General features: G+C 52.5%; 1 protein-coding gene across 3 annotated transcripts in view; it reads right to left on the reverse strand.

Annotated features, from left to right (window-relative positions):
- The window catches only part of LOC109562545 (liprin-alpha-1-like), a 37,171-nt gene extending 16,058 nt beyond the window's left edge, over positions 1-21,113 (reverse strand). Inside the window, exons 1-4 of one of the 3 annotated variants that reach the window (XM_070794919.1) lie at positions 20,935-21,113; positions 3,247-3,348; positions 2,612-2,776; positions 997-1,523 (exon numbers count right to left, since the gene is read on the reverse strand). In XM_070794919.1, coding sequence (XP_070651020.1) covers positions 997-1,122 — 126 coding nt within the window. In that variant the 5' untranslated portion in view covers positions 1,123-1,523; positions 2,612-2,776; positions 3,247-3,348; positions 20,935-21,113. Of the gene's footprint in view, positions 1-996; positions 1,524-2,611; positions 2,777-3,246; positions 3,349-4,513; positions 5,588-20,934 lie in introns of those variants that run through there. The other 2 variants (XM_070794920.1, XM_070794918.1) reach the window with 2 other exon arrangements.
- Between the last annotated feature and the right edge of the window lie 1,518 nt (positions 21,114-22,631).

Consider the following 22,631-nt stretch of genomic DNA (forward strand, 5'->3'; position numbering starts at 1 on the left):
CTCACGGTAGAGGGGTGGGGCAGGGTGGGCACTGTCTGCCTGTGTACAAAGGAAAGCTGAGGCTCACAGGAGGAGGCCTGAGCTCCCAGCACTCTTCTGTTTTCACAATGACTGTTAGGTAGTGTCTCATAAATCATGACACCCGCAGACATGACCACCGGAAACATCATGATTCTACATGGTTACACAGCACGGGCCTGAGGATCTGAGGGTGAGCAAAGGCCACTCGTCTTTTCTGACCGCCGGTGTCACTGTCACACATCCCTTCAAGGAGCGGAACCTCAGAAAACTAGAGAAGATGGCCAGGCAAGCTGCCTCAGCAGAGCCCACACAGCATGCTCCCATCTCTCCGAGAGAACGGGCTCCACAGACGTCACCAGACTCGCCTGAGTGAATCAGAAGGAAATTTCAGCATCATCGGGAATACATTCAACAGGCAGGTAGGGGGATGAACTGGGAGACTGGGGTTGACACATACACTACTGATACTGTGCATAAAGTCAACAGTGAGTAAGGGCCTACTGTACAGCACAGGGAGCTCTACTCAGTGCTCTGTGGTGAAGTTAATGGCTAGGAAATCTAAAAAAGAAGGAGATATGTGTGTGTACATATATATATATATATGATTGATTCACTTTGCTGTACAGCAGAAATTGACACAGCAGTGTAAAGCAACTATACAAATCAATGAATGAACGGATGAATGAATTTTTAAAAAGGAACACACTAGGCCCCCTAGAACTTGTAGAAACGAGCAGTCCACACCCAGGGTGCAGCACAGCGCTAGGGCTGCCCTTATGTTGGTCCACTGCAATGGACCGTCTGGACCAGGCCTCTTCTACCCCGAGACCTCGACGCAGAGGCAGGGAGGCCACCAGCCGTGGTCTCGCCAGAGCTCTGCTCTTGCTCACGCAGCCATCCCAAGGCTGAGACCACCGGGAGAACAAGGGACCCACATTCCACCTCAGGACGACAGACACGTCCACCGTCACTCACTTCGCGGACGTCCCGCTGTAGTTTCACGTTGACTTCCTCAGACTTGAGGAGATCCTTCCTGGCCATGTCCAAGTCCTCCTCCAGGTCTGTCACCTGCGCAGAGAGGGCTGCCAGGAGCTCCTTCATCTGGCTCTGATCTCGCAACTGGTTGTTTATGATTTCCTGGAGCTGGATCACCCGAGCCAGAGAGCCGTCACAGGTTCTCTAAGGGGGAAAGGAAGCCTTAGACAGCCTTGTTTTGGGAGGGAGGGAACACAGCACTTCCGGGCAACTGGTGAGGTCAAAACTGCCTTCTGCGCTCTGGAGCTCACACGACCCTCACAGTCGCACAGAACTACATGGTGCTTTGGTGAGAGGTCCCAACAGCCCCGCACAGACTGGATGGTAAGACGAGAACCAGACAGAGAGTGAGACCGAGGACTTGCCTTTCCATTGGTACTTGGCATGTTTTCTTGCTTGGGATTTATATCAAGCACCCCGTCCATCAGTATCTTTTCTGGGTTTTTCTTCTCTTTAAGAATCATCAGCTAAAACCAAAAGTTTGAATCAGAATAAAGAAAGAAGTAAAGACAGCAAAACTCCATTTGGAAAAACTCAACTCAAAACTGAAAATACAGCATAAAAAGAAAATACATGGTGATGCTATCCATCCCAAAGAGAACCAGGTGATTAGAGTCAGAATTTGTCTTCTACTGGACAAAGGGGTACTTAAGAGATCCTGCAGCTCTGAGCCACAAGTCTAGTTTACTAGTCATTAAAATAACCCAAGTGGGAGGGTCCTCAATCAGAAAGATAAATAACATCTGACGTCCACTACAGCCTTCATACTTTTTTTAAATGAAAGGATACAAATGACAAACCCTTCACTGAAATTACACGATGACTGATCAAACTTCTCTCTTTATGTGTGGCACCTAATTCTTCTTCTAACAAACTACACCTTTCAAGTGCTCCTCGTAATCACTCTCAACTGAAATAAAAGGGGCCGAGTCACTGTGTGTTGAAGTGTGTATATACTTTAGTGCACTTCTTAGTGTACACTCACCCCAATACATGGCTGCTGTAACAGAAGACATTTAATGCATCTCATTGACCTTAACGTCAAGAAGATCTGCTTATTAACAGCTTTAAATTTAAGTTAGGAAAAAAAATGTTCCTAAAATAATTCTATTACCTAGTTTTTAATTGCAAATTGATATACAGAATATAATAAATCTTGAGACATTTATGCCAACTAATACTTTTTACCTGGGGCTTCCCAGGTGGATCAGTGGTAAAGAATCCACCTGCCAATGCAAGAGGGCAGGTTCGATCCTTGGGTCGGGAAGATCCCCTGGAGTAGAAGATGGCCACCCACTCCAGTATTCTTGCCTGGGAAGTCCCAGGGAGAGAGGAGTGTGGTGGGCTACAGTCCACAGGGTCGCAAAGACTTGGACATGACTGAGCATGTACACAGGCAACACTTTTTAACCATATAAAATTCTGACTTCTTACAGAAAAAATGTATTTACAAGAATTCAAGAAGCTCAAAAGTCAACTAGTTACATAAATACATGCATCATCCCCCTAACGAGGCAGCAAGTGTACAAATCCAGGACGGCCGGGTGGCTGGTACCTTCTCGTCCAGGGCCTTGTGGTGCTCAAACAGTGATTTCAGTGCCTTGAGCACCTCCACCTCGCTCTTCATGCCGGCTGGGGACCGCGCCTGCTGCTTGCCCATCGTCATCCGGAGCGATGGCACATATTGGGAAACCAGGCATTCTAGGTGTTCCAGCAGCAGCTGCAGGGCAGGGCCAAAGGAGCACCTTCAACTTCATACTTGAATTCAGGGCCGATAACTCTTCTCAACCTCATGCTAACACCAAAACCATGCTAAGGCAAGTCAGAATCCTGCCAGTTCAGTCTAAAGTTAGAGTGGACTTCCCCAGTGGCCTAGTAGTTAAGACTCCACACTTCTGCAGGGGTCCTGAGTTTTAATCCCTGTTCGGGGAACTACGACCTCACACACACTGTAGCATGGACAAAAATGTAAGTTAAGAGAACTCCCCCCTCAAATGTACTAAAATTATATTAGCTCTCATCATAATTTGAAGCAAAGTATGAGAACCCTGATCGGATCCACCCCGGTCTGCTCAGTGGGAAGATGTGAAAAATGACTTGAAAACCAGACAGAGTTTAAAGACAGCAACACGGAACCCAGTGGTGACCCCCGTGGGGCAACTGTCAACACGTGAGAATCCCCCTACTGACCCTGGTGTTGTTCCTTTCGGCTCTCATTTCGGCTATCTCTTTTTCTCTTGCTAGAAGCTGCTCTCGGCATGCACTGAGTTCTTCCGTAGGGGATGCCAACTCCTAGAAAACAGTTAAATGAGTAAGTAACTAAATTCAAACACAAATTAAAAAGAGAGCGAGACTGAAGACTGACCCCGTCAAGTCTCTCCAGGCTCCACACAGAGGGTCTCCCTGCCCCTCCGGAGAAGAGGGGTCCGCTGACCCCAAGACCACACAGACCACCACAACTCAGACCGGCCTTTAGCCTCCACCTTGACCTGGCAGGCATGCGGCAGGGGAGAACCCGGAATCCAAGCCTGCCTTCTCAAGACCCAGGGAAGTCTGAGAAACTTTCCTAAACATAAACCTAACAACAAACTGGACAAAGAGGTTCTTAAACGACACACAGACCAGTGACCTAGAACCACTGGGGAGAGGGCAGAAGAAAGGGAAGATCTACAAGGCCACCAGGCTTTGGAGTGTTCCTCTGGGAAAAAGGCTGACGGCACCCCATAGCCATCTGTTAGCCTGACTCCACTGAAGTCACCCAGTCATTCAATAAACTGGTTAAAAGGTTAAATTCATGTTTTATGTATTTTATCACAATTTTCGTGCACGCGGTACCGTCCACGTGGTGAACTTGCTCAAACTGAACCACACGGCATCTTTCATTCTTCTATTTTTCCTCGCACACGTAAAAAAAGTCCTGGGCTGCATATCCCCTACTACACACTGAGTATTCAGCACCTAGAACACTGCCCAACACTTGTAAGAGGCATGTAGTAGACATGTGAAGCTATGAGGGTATATGTTATACATGTAAGCAGTAGGTAGCCGTCATTAAAATACTGGACACACTGTTCTGTGTTTTGTAAGATGGGAGACGATAAGGGGCTTAGCATTTCTGCTTCAAGGACTGACTCTATAGCTCAATCCACATGCCCCAGAGACTCCTCCAGCCAGTGTATCCCTTCTTTGGAAGAAGGGAGACGTTAAGGGGCTTAGCCTTTCTGCTTCAAGGACTGACTCTATAGCTCAATCCACGTGCCCCAGTGACTCCTCCAGCCAGCGTTTCCCTTCTGGTGGGGCCCCCGGCCATCCTCCACGCAGCACCTGCACAACCACCTACAAGGTCAACCTGCTGGGGTCGATCCTGCCCAGAAGGGCAAAACGCCCTGGCTGGCAGGGACCCCCGGCAGGGCCCACAGCCATGCTAACAAAATGAAACACAGCCCCAGTGCTTCACCGGGTAAGGGCCAATCCGACGGGCCCAGCCCCCGGCTGCTCTCACGTCAGTCCACTCCGCTTCCAGAACTTGGGCCGAGGCCGAGGTCTTCCTTGTCTTGGCCTTTGCCTTGGGGTTGCAGCACTGGAAAAGTGCCCATAGGCGGGCCCTTCTGCGACCCATCCTCGCGGATGGGGGCAGTCCCCCACTGGGGGGCAACTGCTGTTTCACGGTTAGATAGCTCAGCACCGGAGCTATCACCACCGACCTCACACTACGACCACCACTATTCACACTACGACCACTGCTCTCACACACACCGCTCTCAGACACCGACTCTCACACACCACTCTCGCACACAACGCTCTCACACACCACTCTCACACACACCGCTTTCACACTATGACCATCAGCACTGCTGTCTCTAGAAGAAATGGCACGAAGGCTCTGCCTCCAGCATGTCTCCCAGGAGCCCGGAACCTGGAACCCACTCAGTCACAAGGGCTCCATGGTAACAGGGGGGCTGGGCTCAAGCCCACCATCAGGGGTGCAGAGAGGGGGGAGGGGCTGCCAAAAAGACGTCAGGTGAGTGTGGTGTGTGGGAGAAGGAAAGCCGTGCCCACAGCTCAGGCCCACCGTCAAACATAACCCTGCAAGGATACTGGTTCACAGTCGAACCAAATAGTATAAACTGCTTCAGAAAGCACCACCACTAGGAATGAGCACGTCTTCTAAGTGGGCTTCTGCCTCCTTCACCCCCCAAACAAGCCTCCAGTGAGGCTACTGAAAGGGCACCCCTGAACTCAAGGGTGTCCCCAGAACCCACTCAGGTGAGGAGGACTCACCACGCTAGCTGCCCCTCACTCTCACCCTGAGCTCGGTCCTCCCTGACTGACTCCCTCACTCGAGCTCAGCAAGGGCTTGACCAACCTCGCTCCAGGCACTTAAAATGAACCCACAGTGGGTACAGGAGTTCCGTCAATCTGCTGCGAACTCGCCCTCTTAACTTCGACCCTGGGATGCCAGACAACTCTGTCCAATGGGGGCTGCACGGTGGAGGTTCAGGAGTGTCCCTGCCTCGAGCCGCGACAGCCAGCGCCTCCCAGACCCCGCCAGGTGCTGCCCCTCCCTCCGCGCCCGAGTCTCCCACCCCCTCTCCTGGCCCCACTCCCAGCCTCGCGGCTCTCCACTCACCAGGGCACAGGCCACACTGCTCCTGGCTCAGCCGGGGCCTCTGCTGTCACTTGAGGACCTCGGTCCCCAGGGTGCTTGGGGCCCTATATCCACCCCTCTCAGCAATTACGGACTCTGGGAGGGACAGAGTACAGTTTGGGGTCCCGCCCGCAGTTCACCCTGAACACATTCTCTTTTTGTTTCGCTTTATCTGCTGGAGTTCTCTGAGATGTCTTTTTCAAACCTCAACTGTTGCTTTCAAAAAGACTGTAAAATCATTGTGCTCAACTTTAAGAATAAAATCTTCATTTTCAACCTTAAAGTCAAACTGGAGGGAAGACTAAAAGCAGTCATTTTTTCAAACTGAACAAGAAAACACACACGTGACCACGTCACAGAATACAGTTCACGCAACCCCTGGCTCTTCAGCCTTCTCCTCGACCACCAGCAGCCCGTCATCGAAAGGCCTGCCCTGGGCCGTCAGGGGCAGGGGAAGAGGGCAGACCGGCTCCTCTGTCCCCAGGCCGCATGGGCCGCTTGCTCCACCTTCTTCCCAAGTTCAAGTGGCGCTGACACAGCCCAGGGAAGCTGGGGATTCTGATCAGAAACACAACCGTGGGTACTAAGCGAGGACCTCTGGTTCTTGTTTTCCCCGGTATCAAAGATGATCAATATAATTACTGTGAATTTTACATGTGGCTTCAGATGAGAGAAGACACCCAGGGCTTCCCCACTTGCAGTTACAGACACAGGCAGCTTGTGGGTCAGCCTACCAAGAGCTACAGAAGCTAAATACATTTTAAAAAGAGGTCCTTAGGCAGCCACAATCCAAGATTTCAAAAAAGCCCAGTGAGGGAGCTGGACACTGAGAGGGCCACTCCTTCCCTTGGGGCATCTGAACAAAGCTGACTCTGGGAAGAAAAGGCAGGGAAAAAGTCAAGCAGAGGGTACTGGCTAACACAGCTCTGGATGGTTCCTTGGGCTGGGAAGACAAAAATTCGAGCTCAGGCCTGATAAGTCAGTCCGGATGTTAGAGACTAAGCTCCCCAAGAAAAGGGAGGCACAGAAAACATACCCAACACTCTGCCCAAACCGGCTGAGTGCTGAGTATCAATCACCTCTTGGTGCTCGGGAGGCAGATGGTGGGCTTCAGGACTGGGCGAGAAGGGGGCGGGGGAGGCCAAGGGAAGCACCCCAGGCTTCCAGACGGACACGCTGGAGGGCTCCTCCCTGCGGTCAGGGGGAAGGTGGGTGAAGGCTGCTGAGACTCAGCTTACAAGGACACCCCAGCCTCAAGTCACTCAGGCCCTGAGTGAACAGACAGCTCTGTCCCCACTAGAGGTCTGCCTCAGAGGAACCTCTGGAGAAGACAGCATCACCAGAAACTCTAGGGTTTTCCATAGATAATGTCCATCATGCAACCAAAAAAAGCAAAAAGGGTGTAACAACAAACAGGAAAGAGAAAAAGAACTGAAACAGATCCAGAGGTATCAGATGTATATCAGCACATCAGAGGTATGCTAGAGGTATCAGATGCAAACTTCACCAGTTCAAAAATATACTTGACAAAAGGAAAAACGTCTGAGAATCAAAACCGATTCTAGAACTTTCAAATAACAGTGACTGAATTTAAGAACTCAGTCTCTGGGCTTAACATCAAATTGGACGTAGCTGCAGAGAGGATCAGTGAACTGAAGGATAGATAGGTTAAAAATATATATATAAGAAGGAAAAAAGTATAGAATATATCGAAGGAGCCTGTTGTTAAACTACATTGTTAAAAACTATAAATGGGCCCCTCATGGTGGAGAAAAGACAGAAAGGGGAATAAGAAATGCCTCCAGGGGCTGAAACTAAAGAGCCTCTTAATGAAAGTGAAAGAGGAGAGTGAAAAAGCTGGCATAAAACTCAACATTCAAAAAATGAAGATCATGGCATCCAGCTCCATCTGCTGCTGCTGCTGCTGCTGCAAGTTGCTTCAGTTGTGTCGACAGCAGCCCAGCAGGCTCCCCCGTCCCTGGGATTCTCCAGGCAAGAACACCGGAGTGGGTTGCCATTTCCTTCTCCAATGCATGAAAGTGAAAAGTGAAAGTGAAGTCACTCAGTCGTGTCGGACTCTTAGAGACCCCAGGGACTGTAGCCCACCAGGCTCCTCCGTCCATGGGATTCTTCAGGCAAGAGTACTGGAGTGGGGTGCCATTGCCTTCTCCACGGATTACAAGAACATTAAAGATACACACACACAGAGTTAACTGTGTGACGCGATGCATATGTTGGGCAATCATTCCATGGTTCTATGGGCATCAAGTCATCACAATGTAGACCTGAAATACACAAAAACTGTATCTGTCAGTGACTCCTTAGTGAAGCTAGGGCTCTAAAATCAGGGCCTGGCACCTTATAGCTGGCAGGTGTGGGAACTCGGGTTCATGTGCAGGCTGTACACAGTCTTAATCACAGGTGAGACCTGAAGCAACTAAGCAACTCTCCATTTTTCTTTTTCTGTTTTTCTCTGTTCTGCTTGCCGTTTGTGTTTAACAGATTCCCAGTAGGGAGTGAGCAGCGTCAATGCAGCAATAATGTTCCCCATCTAAGGCAGGAGCATGTAACACCAGCAGACTTCCCAATTGCCCCGAGAGTAACTGCAGTGCTGCATCACAAATAAAAGCAAAGAAACACAACATTCCCCGAGACAGAGCTGCCCGACGGCAGTGGGGACTATGGTCCACCAGATGTCCCAAGGGAACTCCCAGGGGCTAGGAGCCCACGCTGGGCACCCCCAGCTTGAGGCCACACTTGCCTTTCCGCCATTCTGAAGGTCCTGGCAGAAGAAAGCCAGGCCATGGAAGGGGGATGGTGTGGCTGGCCCGTGGGACTCAGGGCAGGACTGACTTGGGTCTGTGCTGGGCTCCACATCCAGTCACCACTCTTGGAGTGTACAAAGTTCTTGGGATCATTGTAGGTTTCTGGCAAAAAGCAATGGAGCCGAAGTCACTTAGGATGGTTTTTAAGGAAAAAACCTCACTGAAGATTCACTCAGTGCCAGCCTCAGCCCCTACTGAGGTGCAGACTCCTGGTCATCCAAGGCTGTGCCCACAGCCCACCAGGGCAAGGGGAGCCTCCCGGACACCGGGTGACACATGGCATTCTTCCCCCACTTTGAGTGAAGGGCTGCACCCCCGTGGATGAACCTGGCTCACCCCTCCACCTCTGATGCTGAGGCCCCCGTGACTCCCACGACCAGAGGATTCAGCCTCTCCCGGGGCCTCCGTGTCACTGCACAGGCCCGTGCGGGCCACTCACCCAGCAGGCAGGGTGAGTCCTGTGCGGAGCCTCCCAGCTTGTTGGCCTCGCTGCACACACTGGGGCCGTGCACGAGCACCTCGTGTCCACTGAACGAGTGGATGAGGGCCTCTAACAATGACAGTGATGATGACGAGGAGGAAGAGGTGAAGGGGGCTAAGATCCAAGTGTCAGTCCCTGATTCAGGCATCTGTGCGTATTAACGCATTTAACCTCATGACAAGGTTGTGTGTCTCTGTGTGTGGGGCGGGGGGCCGGTCCTGCCACTGTTCTCACCTTGGAGCCGGCAAGTTCACTCTCAGTATCCAGGGGTGGCTGCAGCCACTGGCCACAGACTGGACAGTTTTAACACAAACTCATTTGCCCCCAGGTCTGGAGTCAGAAACCTGTGATCAAGGTGTGGGCAGAGGCTCCAGGGGAGGGTCCCTCTGGCCTGGTCCAGCTCTGGGGGACCCCAGGCCTCCCTGGGCTTGTGGCCACATCACCCCAACCTCTGCATCCATCTGCACAAACCTTCTTCCCTGGGTGGCTCTGTGCTTCAAATCATTCCCTCTTCTCTTCCAAGCATATCCGTCATTGGATTTAGGGTCCTCATGCGTCCCGGGTGATCTGGTGCAGTGGTCAGTAACTTACTTCCTGCCGAGACTTTTCATCGGAATAAGGTCATCTTTGTGGGCTGCAGAAGGATGGATGGCTTTCGGGGCCACCACTCAGCCCAGCATACTGGTCATGAAGCCCCCGGGCAGAGCCTGACTGGGCTTGGTGCAGGGAGCTTCAAAGAAGCAGGGCTCCAGGACTTCAGTCCTAAGGCTGCCTTAAGAAGACAGTTAGGATGACACTCGGGCACAGGGACCAAATGAGCAGGGCTCCAAGGTGTGCTGGTGGGTGTGGCGCTCACCTGCAGGGAGCCTGGAGCCTGACATGATGGCCCAGGGCTGGGGGAAACAGCACATGGTTTGGGAATGGACACATCTCAGGATGGATGAAGGGAGGCAGGCATGGCCGCTCAGGCCAGGAGAGCCCAGATCTTCCTGCTGCCCTCAAGGGGCAGGTCAGATGCGCACAGGAGGGAGCCATGGTTTAAACGACCTGGGTCGGAGTCCCAGTCTGCTGCTGTGTTGTCTCTGGCGAGTGACTCAGCCTCTCAGAGACCACCTATTGCTCCTCTGCAAATCTTTGCCATTCGTGACTTGCTTCACAGTTGGGGGGAGATCTTGGTGCTCTCAGCAACCCCGCCCACCGCGTGGCTGGGGCTATGCCACCTCTCCACGACCTTGAGGCCGCTAAGACTACCCCTGCACAGACTCTCTTTGCAAAGAAGCTGGAAGCCGCTTCCCCTACCATAGGAAGCCCTGTGGCACCGAGACAAGAAGCAGCAATGCCTCTAGCCTGGGGGCTCCTGGTGCGGGGATGACCACATGGGGCCCTGGGAATGACCGTGGATGGCCCCACACGGCCAACCCCGTCTTTCCTGTTACAGCTCCCATTTCTTTCTGTGTGCTCTGTTCAACCACACGCAAAGACCCAAAATATATTCCTCCGAGTCCATGGAGATTTCTCTCGACACTAGTCATGAAGCAGTGCCCAGGCCACATCCCTGGGAAAACACGCTCAGCTGTTTACGTGAGCAACAGGGTCCCTCCCAGAAAAACATCTGGCAGGATCGGGACAGGGTCGTGGGACTCAGTGGACATACGGGATGTCCTCGTTCTTACACATATAGGATGTTTTAAACCCTGGTGCCTAGCCTGACAGCAGTCTGTTCCCGGGAGGAAGAAACAATAAGATGCTGGTCCCCTCCCCCAGCTGGAAGCCCCAGACCGGTGGCTTCTGTCCGGACTGGCCCCTCGGGTGGGGAGTCTGGAGGCCACAGAACCGCAGGGGCCTCGAGCCTTGGCGTGGGCATGGGGAGGGCCAAGGGGCTCGGGGAGGGGACAGGGTCAGGGCCCTTGCAATGGACCGCCACCAAATGCTGGACCAAGACAAGAAATAACAAACGCCACACCTTAAAGTTCCTAAAGAGCCAAGAAGGCCCAGAAGAGTGACCAGGACTGTGCTGTCCGAGGTGGGGGAGGGGAGGGGGGAGGCTCGCCCAGTGCAGACTGGACGGGGTTAAACCTCTGCTCCCGGCTCAACTCACTGGAACAGCGACCTCACCACAGTCGTTCCTGGCACTTTCCTTTTAGAAGGAAGAAGGCAATCACAGGGCAAGCAAAAACGTCCCTGTGGGGGATTCCTGGTGGTCTAGGATGCCAAGGTTCCCTCTTCGTCCCCATGATTGCCTGAGCCAGTGTGTTGTGCGTCACGGTCACCCATCTCTGCTGAAGGGCAGCCACCTAGATTGTTCGAAGGTTGGCCTCAGTGAGGCCGAGCCTGGGGTCCCTAGCTGCCCCCAGAGGGCTCCTGGGCAGCACACCTCCCCAGCCCACCCTGACCCCACAGCTGCCACCCACCCCAGAGGGCCCCGTCACTGCCATCAGGGAATTAGGGGTGCCGAGTCTCAGGCCCGAGGGTGGTGGGGGCGCCCCCACGGCATCCTGTGTGTGCACCCCTCCCCGGCTCATGGTGCAGCAGGAGCTGTGGGGAGCGTGTGTGCACGGCAGGGACAATCAGGATGACTCCCGAGCACCGCCGGGCCAGGAAGCCGCGGAGCCCCAGTGGGAGGCCTGGGCTGGACTTCTGACCACCACAGGGGCCTGGTCAACTTCCCCGCTATGCCCTCGGCTTCCTCAGCTCCAAGGATAATACCATCACTCGGAGGGTCTCTGATGCCAGGGCTGCTCTGTGGGAGAGGTCGTGTTCTCCGCAAATGTGTTGAAGGCACGTGATGCCTGGTCAGTCCCTAATGACCGGGTGCATTCTTGGCAGCCCTGGGTCCTGCCTGCTCTTCCTGTTGGCACCGGGGTCCCGCATGGGTGTGAGCTGGAATGCTGGTTCCAGGCTGGGTCTGTCTGCTTAGGTGACCGACGGGTCCCCCAAGAGGGAGAGCGTCTGGCACGGGGTGGGCCTCACCCCCTCCTTCTCCTGATCGGCTCCAGGACCACCCTCTTTCCAGTTCCCGGAGTTGGAAGACAGGGGCCCTTTCTGGGTCACTTGAACATCTCACGGGAGCCTTGGTTGATGATATTTGCTGAGTGATCCAGGGGGCTGGGGGGACAGTCCTGCTGAGCTCCTACTGTGTGCTGGCTGACGATGCTCCTGCAGTCCTTCCCCAACCTCTGGCAGCATCCTCGGGTTCATTTTAATACTCGTGGACGAGGGGGCAGGCTGGGACTGCCACTGGGGGCTGACCCTGACTTCCTCACGCCTGCCCTCCACCTGGACGGCTCCCGAAGGGGACAGAAAAGTGCTCAGTCCCTGGGCAAGGGTCTGCAGGGAGGCATTTCTGCACCGTGGTTTCTGCTGACCACGTCTGCACCGCCCAGGAGGAGCAGTCACATGGGGCGCTGGCATAAGCATGCCTTCTACACATCCTGGACATGGTACCCTCGACTGTCTCCAGTGAGCCAGGACCCAGAACGCGGTCTCTGAGGGAGCTGGGGCTGCAGGACTGGCTGGGGCGGATTTACCCCTCAGCTTTGGCATAGGGTCTGGCTCCCAAGGCCTGGCTTGTTGAAGGAATAAAAGACATGTATTCATTCACAGTACTGCTTTGATGATTGGTGGGTAGGTTACTCAGATCCACACTCTCATGGAAAACAACAACAACAAAAAAGTGTCACGCCTTCAAGTTGCTGAAGACCTGAGAAGGCCCAGAGGAGCAACTGCCCAAGAGGAGGAGTCTAACAGAAGACCCCTCCCTCCCCATGGAGCTGGACTCCCAGGAGACGACACTTTCAGGTGACCCAGAAACCACCTCCCTTCTCCAGCCGCGGGAATTACAAGGAAGGTGGTTCTGGTGCTGAGCAGGAGAAGGAGCGGGTGAGGACCCCGGTGGGTCCAGGCATGTCACCCTGGTTCAAGGTGATCCTATCCATAACACCCTCAGATGAGTGGAGAATGCAAGTGCCAAGTCTTTCTGGATAAGGACACCTTCTTCCCAGGCTTGGGAACTGCCCCACGGGTTATGGAAGGGTGGCGCCATTGTGGAAGAACACCAGGCACACCAGGATGAAAGACAGCTGGAGGAGAACCAGCAGAAGTGACCCCCTCAGCTTTGGGATTCTGAGAGGATTTGATGGATAATAAATCTAATCAATCAGCTAAGCTCACCTTATTTAGAGAAATAAACCTCAAGATAGAAAGGTCCTGCACAGGACAGGAAACCATTAAAGAAAATCACACAGCCAACTTGGAAGAGAACCAAACAGAATGGGCAGAAATAAAAAAGTGTCATAACGAGAAGCGAAAATACAACAGACACGTTTGAAGACACTTGACCTCTTCAGGAAAAGGAGACACGTGGCCACACAGCAGGGGCACGCTGATAACGTATGCAGCCCCCTGCCCAACCCCCTGCTCTCCAGGAAGAAAAACCAACTCTGATCTGTAGCTACATCATTTGCCAATTTCCGTGGTGTAAATACTCCCGCCGTGGCCTGTTTCATGTACCAAAGGGTTAACACCCAGCTGGCAGAATTCCCAATGAACCAGAAAGAGCTGACTCTGGCACACAACTGGCCTAGAGACATGGGAGGATGTCACAACCGCAACCAGAGGAGCACAGATGTCAGCCCGACTACCTGGGACCGGGAAGAGCCGTCCTTGGGAACTTTAAAGACAAGACTCTTATAACATGTCCAGAATTCACTTTATAACTTTGCCATTTCCTTCTCCAGTTTATAACAAGTACGCTTCCACAAAACCAAGAGAGGCCCAAAGGAAGCCAGGTGGGGTGTATAAAAGCCTCAGCACTTAAGACTCAAGAGATATAAAAACGTTATGGCCAAAGAAATGAATGTGTAATGGTGGAATTATGAATAGAGATATGAATAGCTTCGGGACTAGACAATGGCCCCTGAAACCTCACTGTAGGAGAGGCTCATGGCATAGGCATTAAGCCTGGGGGTAGGAGTGAGATGGCGGCTGAAGACCACATTTTGTTGTTGTTCAGTCACTAAGTCACATCCAACTCTTGGAGACCCCATGGACTGCAACACACCAGGCTTCCCTGTACTTCACCACCTCCCAGAGCTCACTCAAACTCATGTCCATGGACTCAGTGATGCCATCCAACCATCTCATCCTCTGACACCCCCTTTTCCTCCTGCCCTCGATCTTTCCCAGCATCAGGGTCTTCCAATGAGTCAGCTCTTCACACCAGTTGGCCAAAGTACTGGAGCTTCAGGTTCAGCATCAGTCCTTCCAATGAATATTCAGGGTTGATTTCCTTTAGGATTGACTGGTTTGATGTCCTTGCAGTCCAAGGGACTCTCAAGAGTCTTCTCCAACTCCAAAGTTCAAAAGCATCAATTATTTGGTACTCAGCACTCTCTATAGTCCAGTTCTCATTGTTTAGGACGAAGAGTCTTGACATGAGGACCCAGCACCCAGGTTCAAGTGCTGGCTCTACCCGTCCGGCCCAGCGGCCTTGATCTCCTTGCCCCACCTCTCAGAGCCTCAGTTCCTTCCCTCAGTAAAGGGATCTGACCCCTGTACCACAAGCCAGGTCAGGATGCCCACAGAAGGTGGGGTAGGGATGGGGCTTTGCATCCAGGCTGACAAGTCCCCGAGAACATCTGTTGCTGCATTATCCTTACATACGGAGTTGTTGAAATTAGACTTGAGGTGCCTCCAAGTCGAGAACCCCCACCCCAATGTCCAGGCTATGAGGAGGGACCCCTGCCCCTCAACTCCATGCTCATCACCACACAGCCATGTCTAGGAACTGGCTCAGACACCAGCTCATGCCCACAAGGCCTCAGCTGGAAACTGCAAGAAACATCCCCCTCTCCCCTGTCCCATGTCCATGGCAACCCTCCCCATGCCCCAGCAGATGAACGCCCCTCCATTCTAAGATGGAAAAACCAAGGTCTCAAGTGGGGAAGCCACTTGCCTGAGGCTGCTCAGCCCCCAGGAAGTGGCCAGGCTGGGTCTGGACCCACACACGTGGCCTCAGAGGGGCCGTGCGGGGTCTGAGTCTCCTTGGGAGCTCAGGTACCCTCACCGCCTGACCAGCCATTCTGGAGTCTGGTGTGGAGGCAGCTCCCATCCTCCAGCAGGCAGTTGCTCGCTTGCTTTTAAAAAACAATATCCACGAAGATGGGAAACAGATACCGCCACGGCCCACACCAGCTCCGGGGAGGAATGAGGAGAAACTACAGCCTGCCAGCCCTGGGGTGCGGTGGCGAGCCCTGAAAGGCAGCTTGAAAGCAAACTGACCTTGTAGGGTTCACGTGTCTGCGGCCTTAACAATTCTGCCAAATCTGGAGTCAAGTTCAACATCAGGGAGGTGCGGGCCTCGGTCACCCCCAGTACACAGCCAGGAGTTTCCTGTGTGGCCTTTTCGGCAATTACCAGTGAACATAAATAATGCCCTGGCTTTGAGTTCACACTTGAAAAATGCTGATGGGTTTCAGTTACAAGGAAACACGTTGGCCACAAGCTGCTCTTGTCCGTTTCCTGGGAACCCTGGCTGCTAACCCCACCGCCATCGGAGGGACAGAGCAGTCGGGGCTGGGCGGAAGAGGTGCTTCTGCAGAAGGCAGGCCTGGGCCACCTGCCTCCAGGACCTTTCCCCACCATTTCCATCCTGTCTGCTGTCCAAGGGGTCTCTGACATGCTGGGCCTCCTGCCTCCAGGACCTTTCCCCACCATTTCCATCCTGTCTACTGTCCAAGGGGTCTCTGACATGACACCCCTCCTGGACCTTCATGTGTGAAACTGACTTTGGGGGCCGTCTTCTGGATCAAGGTGTCAGATCCTAATTTGACAAGGAGGGCCCCTCTTGTGGGTGGCTGGGGAAGCAATTTTTAAGCTGAGTTCCTCTGGGCCCACGGTGCCTGGCAGAGGGTGGGGGGCAAGTGGATCACCTGTGGTCACAGCCAGTCGGCCAGGCTCAGCCTCCATCTGTCCTATACGCAAAGTTATGAGCACGTTTCTTCCAGACCCACCACTTCCCCCTCCACTGGGTTCCTGGCCCGGGCACCCAGTGTTGTGTACAGGTCTCTGTCTGGGGTACCTCTGGGGCACTGGACAGGGGATCGGGGACTTGCGTGGACACTGTACGGGGGGGGCCTTCCTTGGGAAGTTTCTGACAGCTCCTGGGAAACAGGCCTGCATGCTCCTCGCACCTCTAAGCATGGACCAGGGTCATCAGTTTATACACCCTGGGAGCAGGTGAGAAGCGCACTGTGGGGCACTCCTAGACCTGCTAAAAGTCAGAACCTGCATCTTGATGACCTCAGGGGCTTCCGTGCACACCCCGGACCCTACACCGAGGCAGCCAGGCCAAGGCTTGGTCCCCGCCAGACCACCTGCCCTTCTCAGCCCTCCAACCACGTGCTGTGCCTCCCCCACCCATGGCTGTACTCGAGGGGTCCCGTGTGAGCTCCCCCCATTCCTGGGATAACCGCTCGTGTGTAAAGGCTCAGCTTTGTGGCGGGACGAATGATGCCCTCCAAAAGAGACACCCACATCCCAACTCCCCATATTTGCCGGGGGGCCTTTTTTTGGAAATGGGGTCTTTGCCGATGAAATCAAGTTAGATAAGGTTACAGTGGATTAGGTGGGCCTTGTGCAGGATGATGGGTGTCTTTATAAGAAGAGGAGAGACACACAGAGAGAAGGAGGCCGTGTGAGGAGGAAGCGGAGGCTGGGGGGATGTGGCCACAAACCCAGGAACACCTGGAGCCCCAGAAACTGGAAGAGTTGGGAGTGATGCTCCTCCAGAGCCCAGGTCAGGGGGCCCAGTCCTGCTGACCCTTGACTTTAGACTTCTGGCCCCCAGAACTGGGAGAGAATCAATTAGTATTGTTTTAAGCCTTCCTGCCACCCCACTTTGTGGTCGTCGGTATCAGAAGCCCCACCTGGGACACTCAATGTTCTGTGTCCCTAAGATCCACCAATCGACCGCTACCTCATCCAGGCCAGTCTTCCCCTGGTCATCATGGGATGTCTTCTCAACAATAAACCTCCTGACTCGGGAGAAAGTCTCACGCTGCACACAGAGGCCCCATCTGTGTGGGGCTCGAAGCCCATGTTGCCTCGGAGCGGCTCAGCCTCACACACCTGCTGGCCCAGGGGGAGCAAAGGGGGTCACACACCTCTGAGCCTCTGTGACCTCCACACCCTGCCCAGTCAGAACTGCAGACGACCGGGCCAGCAGACATTTCAGGAGGGCAGACTTGCTTATCTGCCCCCATTCCTCTTGCTTCACTGTCCTTTTGCATCCCCCTACCCCTGCTCCTGGGCTTCCCTTGGGCCTCCCTTGGGGCTAGCGGGTAAAGAATCTGCCTGCAGTGCAGGAGACCTGGGTACGATCCCTGCGTTGGGAAGATCCCCTGGTGAAGGGAAAGACTACCCACTCCAGTATTCTGGCCTGGAGAATTCCATTGACTGTGTGTAGCCCATGGAGTGCCAAGAGTTAGACACGACCGAGCAACTTTCATTTCATTCATCCCTGCTCCTGGTCCAGCCTGTCCAGCTGGCCCTCACGTTTGGGCCCAGGGGACACTGGTGACATCTGGGGACATTTTCAGTTGCATTTATGAATGCTGCAAGATCTTAAACGCCAACAACACCAAGGCTGAGAAATCCCACTTTAAGACTCTTCATCTTTTGGGGGTCATTGTTTGAGGATCCAGTGGAATCCGTGGATTTCTTTCTCCCTGGGGAAGCACGCATAAGCCCCAAGTTTGTCTCACAGTGGGCAAGGTCGTGTGGCTGGGCTCTCTCCGAGGCTATCTTGTTCCCCAAACCCTCTCACTTCTTGGAATCAGAGCACACCCGGGAATGAGTCATCCCAGACATCTCTCCGCTAATCGGGCTGGTGTGGACCCGCACACACCACGCACGCTGCCTGTGCCCAGCCGGCCCCTGAAGAGACTCTGGTCTCCAGCAGGGGCAGGCAACAGGCTTCCTGGGGCCTGACTCATCTCAGGGCAAAGCTCGGGATTGCAGGAGCCATGGAAAAATCGGTAATGATCTGAAGACACCACAGGAAGATGGCTCATGCTCAGCTCCAGCTTTTTGAAATCTTAAACCATTTAGTTAATGCCACGATAACAGTTTCACCTAAAAAGGGCCCAATCAGGGACTTCCCTGGTGGTCCAGCGGTTAACACTCTGCCTTCCAATGCAGGGAGTGTGGGTACAATCCCTGGCTGGGGAACTAAGATCACTGCATGCCTCGAGATGTGGCCCCAAAGTTTTTTTAAAAAAAGGTCCAATCAACCGCTGAAAAACTTTTAAGGCTATAGAATCAAATTATCACTGAAATTTGGGGTCACTGTGACTTTGTGATTTGTATTAATAATAAGAAATACATTTTTGGCCTTTGTCCCCCGGTCCTGGCACAGAGCTCCTAAAACTCTGGGAATTACCTAAGTGGGGAGAGCAGACAAGGTGTCTCTTATTAGGTGAATGAGGTGACTTTTCAAAGAGGGCCTGCTTTCCAAAGAGGGGTGCTGCTTGCCAGGGTAACTAAGCACATGGTTAGAGGATTGGAACTTTCAGTCCCTCCCCTGCCCCCGCCCACCATGTCTGGGAAAGCCAGAAGGGCTTCTGCTTGAAGCAATCACCAACAGCCAGTGATTTAATCAATTGTGCTTGTGTGATGACTCCTCCATAAAAACCCCCAAACAGAGCCTCGACAGCTTCTGTGTTGATGAACACATGCAAATTTGGGGAAAGTGAGGCTCGGAGAGTGTGAAGTTCCGTGCCTCCCACACACACACCTTGTCCTGTGTATCCCCCTCCATCTGCTGTTCCTGAGTTTATTACCTTTTACAATAAGGCTGTGATCTACTATGCAACATGTTTCTCTGAGTTCTGTGACCACTCGACAAATTAATAGAACCCAAAGTCATTAGAACCTCTGAACGGGTAGCCGGTGGGTCAGAGCGCAGGTGACAATCTGGGCTTGCAAATGATGGTTGGAGTGGGGGGAGGGTCTTGTAGGGCTGGGCCTTTAACCTGTGGGGTCTGGAACTACCCCCAGATAGGCAGTGTCCACACTGAGTTAAGTTGCAGGACCCCCAGCTGCTGTCACAGAAGAGCTGGGTGGTGCTGGGGAAACAACGCATGCATGTTGGAACTGGAAGAAGCCTCGTCACTGATTAGTACAACTCGATCTTTCCTGGTAGCCATAACCAATGTCTTTATGCTTGATGTTTATTTCAAAGTCAGAAGTTTTAAAGAAGTATGTGTGGTGAAGGATTTAAATGGACTTGGAAAGGCTATTCTTTCTCCTTTGTGAGCATGGCCATTCCATTATCATATGAGCAATAATGATATGACTGAATATTCACATCACCAGTGAGAATGACCTGAGTGCCAGACTCTAAGTTAAGTACTTTAGGATAACCCAGTGATGTACTGACTTGTTTCCCAGGTGGTTCAGCAGAAAAGAACCCGCCAGCCAATGCAGGAAACGCAGGAGACCTGGGTTCAATCCCTGGGTGGGGAAGATCCCCTGGAGGAGGAAATGGCAACCCATTTCAGTATTCTTGCCTGAAAAATTCCATGGATAGAGGATCTTGGGTGCTACAGTCCACAGGGCTGCAAAGAGTTGGACACGAATGAGCAACTGAACATGCACACAGTCGTGCAAATACTGTTGGTATCTCTTTTTGACAAATGGTGAAACTTCATGGCTGTTGGTGTTCAGTCATCCTATTTTGTCTGATGCTTTGCGACCCCATGGACTATACACTCCAAGGAATTCTCTAGGCCAGAATACTGGAGTGGGTAGTGTTTCCCTTCTCCGGGTGATTTTTCTGACTCCCCACATATTATAAGACTAAACTTGAGAGTTCTTGTTTTTTATTTCATTTCAAATAGCCTTTGGGTATTTGAAAGGACAGTGTAGGTACTTTCAAGATGTCTTCTGCAAAACAAAGCCCTTTTGGCAAATATGGTCATGATATCCAGGTCAGTGCTGCTGTTGTAAGTGTCACATCTCAGCCAGAAGGCAGATCCGAAGCTCTTCCTCTGGCAGAAACAAATTCACAAAATAAGCCAGGAAAGAGAGCTGGAAAAACAAACCACACCAACAACTGGAAAAGCATTCCTCATCAGACAAAGCTAGAGAACAACCCAATATCCTTGTGGCCCAAAAACCCTCTTGGCAATGAATGTTCAGTAAGGAAGAGATGAAACATATCAAGTTCTAAGGAGAGGCAATGCCCATGGCCAGTGTAGTTTAGAAACGGCCTGACTGCTCAGATGTAGACACACACAGTGTAAACCCTTTGCAGACAGGAGTGATGGTCATCACCATAGTAAGTGTTTACTCTGGTGACAACCTGCCCTGGGCACCACATAAGGGAGCAGACCTGATGCTCTTCCTCTGCCCCCACACCATTCACTCATGAAGGCAGCTCAGGTGCTATCGTGCCCTGCCTGCCTGTCTGGCTCGTCCATGAGCTGTGACCACCTCCAGGGAAGGACTCCGCCTTCTCTTCTCTCTGCACCATGAACCTGCACACAGGGGGCCTTCAGAACCTCAGGAGATTCACCACACCCCCACTATAGCCAGAACCCTCCCTAGGCATTAAAACAGCTGTGGAGTCACTTTGACTCAAGCCCTGGTTACGGATCCCTGGAACCTACTACTGCCTCTACAGCGTGAATAATCAGGTCCTTTATACACAGATTCCCGGCTGTGAGATATGAGCTTTGGATTCATTGTCAGCTGTATCCCTCCCGTGGCAGCCAGGTGGGCCGCGATGCAGACAAAGGAGCTCATGAACTGAGTTTCAAGCGAGGCACTGAAAGGACATCAATGGATGTAACATGTTGCAAACTGAGGGAGGGTCCCTACATGTCTCATGTCAGCGTGGTTCAGACAAGCAGGAGAGGACTCACAGGCAGACGGCTTCCTTCCGCTTTCAGGTGGAGCTCTGGGACCACAGCAGGAACCGGCACTCTCAACCCCTGGGCTCAGCAGCGGCCTCATTCTCAGGCCAGCAGCTCTGCCCTGATGGGCTCAGGAAGGCCGCCAACCACCCCAGGCTGACCTCATGCCCCTCCCACTGCTGTAGCCTGACCTCACCCAGCCCCACCCCTTCTGGCAGAAGGCCAGCTCCTCTTCCCTTGATTCTTGCGTGAGGCCTGGCCCTGGGCCCCGATTGGTCATCGCACCAGTCCTGAGCCAATCACGGTGGCCAGAGGGGATAGAACACACCGATTGGCCAGGGCCAGGTCATGTGACCATACTCTCCAGGACACACGTGAGCTGCTTTTCCCTTATCTGAGGTGGAGACAGTGCGATACCCCGAGAGGAGGGCTGAGAGTCTAGTCACTGTGTCTTTGTGCTCAGTGTCCTGGGACATGCCCCGCATCCTCTCTACTCATCACTTTGTCCTCTGCAGGCACAATATTCATGACACACCTCTTCCCTTCCCAAGCGCTGTTTCACCCACATTCAAGGGAGCCGGGCCTCCTGTTTGAAGATAGGTTTGGAGATCCTCTCCTAACCTCTGGGCTTGTTTCTTGTATCATGTTAGAATAATTTATTCAGTCTAAAAACCCCCACAAGCACCACCACATGCTGCTTTGCGTATTCAGGATTCTTAGCTGTTCTGAGTTGAGGGCATGGCACACGGGCCTCCCAAAGGGAATGAATTTTGTCCAAGGAAGCACCTGAGAGGCTAAATCAGTGAATCACTTTGCTGTACACCTTAAACAAATTATTGTAAATCAACAATACCTCAACTTAAAGAAAAGATATTCCTTCATCAAAAATTGTTCGAAATTTTGTAAAGTTTTTCTTTCAATTGTTGGTTCTTCAGTTCCGTTCAGTTCAGTCGCCCAGTCGTGGCCGACGCTTTGCGACCCCATGAATCGCAGCATGCCAGGCCTCCCTGTCCATCACTATCTCCTGGAATTCACTCAAACTCACATCCATCGAGTTGGTGATGCCATCCAGCCATCTCATCCTCCGTCGTTCCATTCTCTTCCTGGCCCCAATCCCTCCCAGCATCAGGGTCTTTTCCAATGAGTCAAATCTTCGCATGAGGTGGCCAAAGTACTGGAGTTTCAGCTTTAGCATCATTCCTTCCAAAGAAAGACCAGGGCTGATCTCCTTTAGAATGGACTGGTTGGATCTCCTTGCAGTCCAAGGGACTCTCAAGAGTCTTCTCCAACACCACAGTTCAAAAGCTTCAATTCTTCGGCGCTCAGCTTTCTTCACAGTCCAACTCTCACATCCATACATGACCACTGGAAAAACCATAGCCTTGACTAGATGGACCTTTGTCCGCAAAGTAATGTCTCTGCTTTTGAATATGCTATCTAGGTTGGTCATAACTTTCCTTCCAAGGAGTAAGCATCTTTTAATTTCATGGCTGCAATCACCACCTGCAGTGATTTTGGAGCCCCAAAAAATAAAGTGTGACACTGTTTCCCCATCTATTTCCCATGAAGTCATGGGCCAGATGCCATGTTGGTTCTTAGTGTGTGTCTAATTGGTTTGGTGGTGTTTTGTGAGGTAGGGATCCAACTTACTTTTCCATATGGATACCAAATTTTCCCAAAGGGACGATTCCTTTGTTCTTTCTCCT

Source organism: Bos indicus, chromosome 8 (genome assembly GCF_029378745.1).
Source record: "Bos indicus isolate NIAB-ARS_2022 breed Sahiwal x Tharparkar chromosome 8, NIAB-ARS_B.indTharparkar_mat_pri_1.0, whole genome shotgun sequence".
In the NCBI taxonomy this organism is placed as follows: domain Eukaryota; kingdom Metazoa; phylum Chordata; class Mammalia; order Artiodactyla; family Bovidae; genus Bos; species Bos indicus.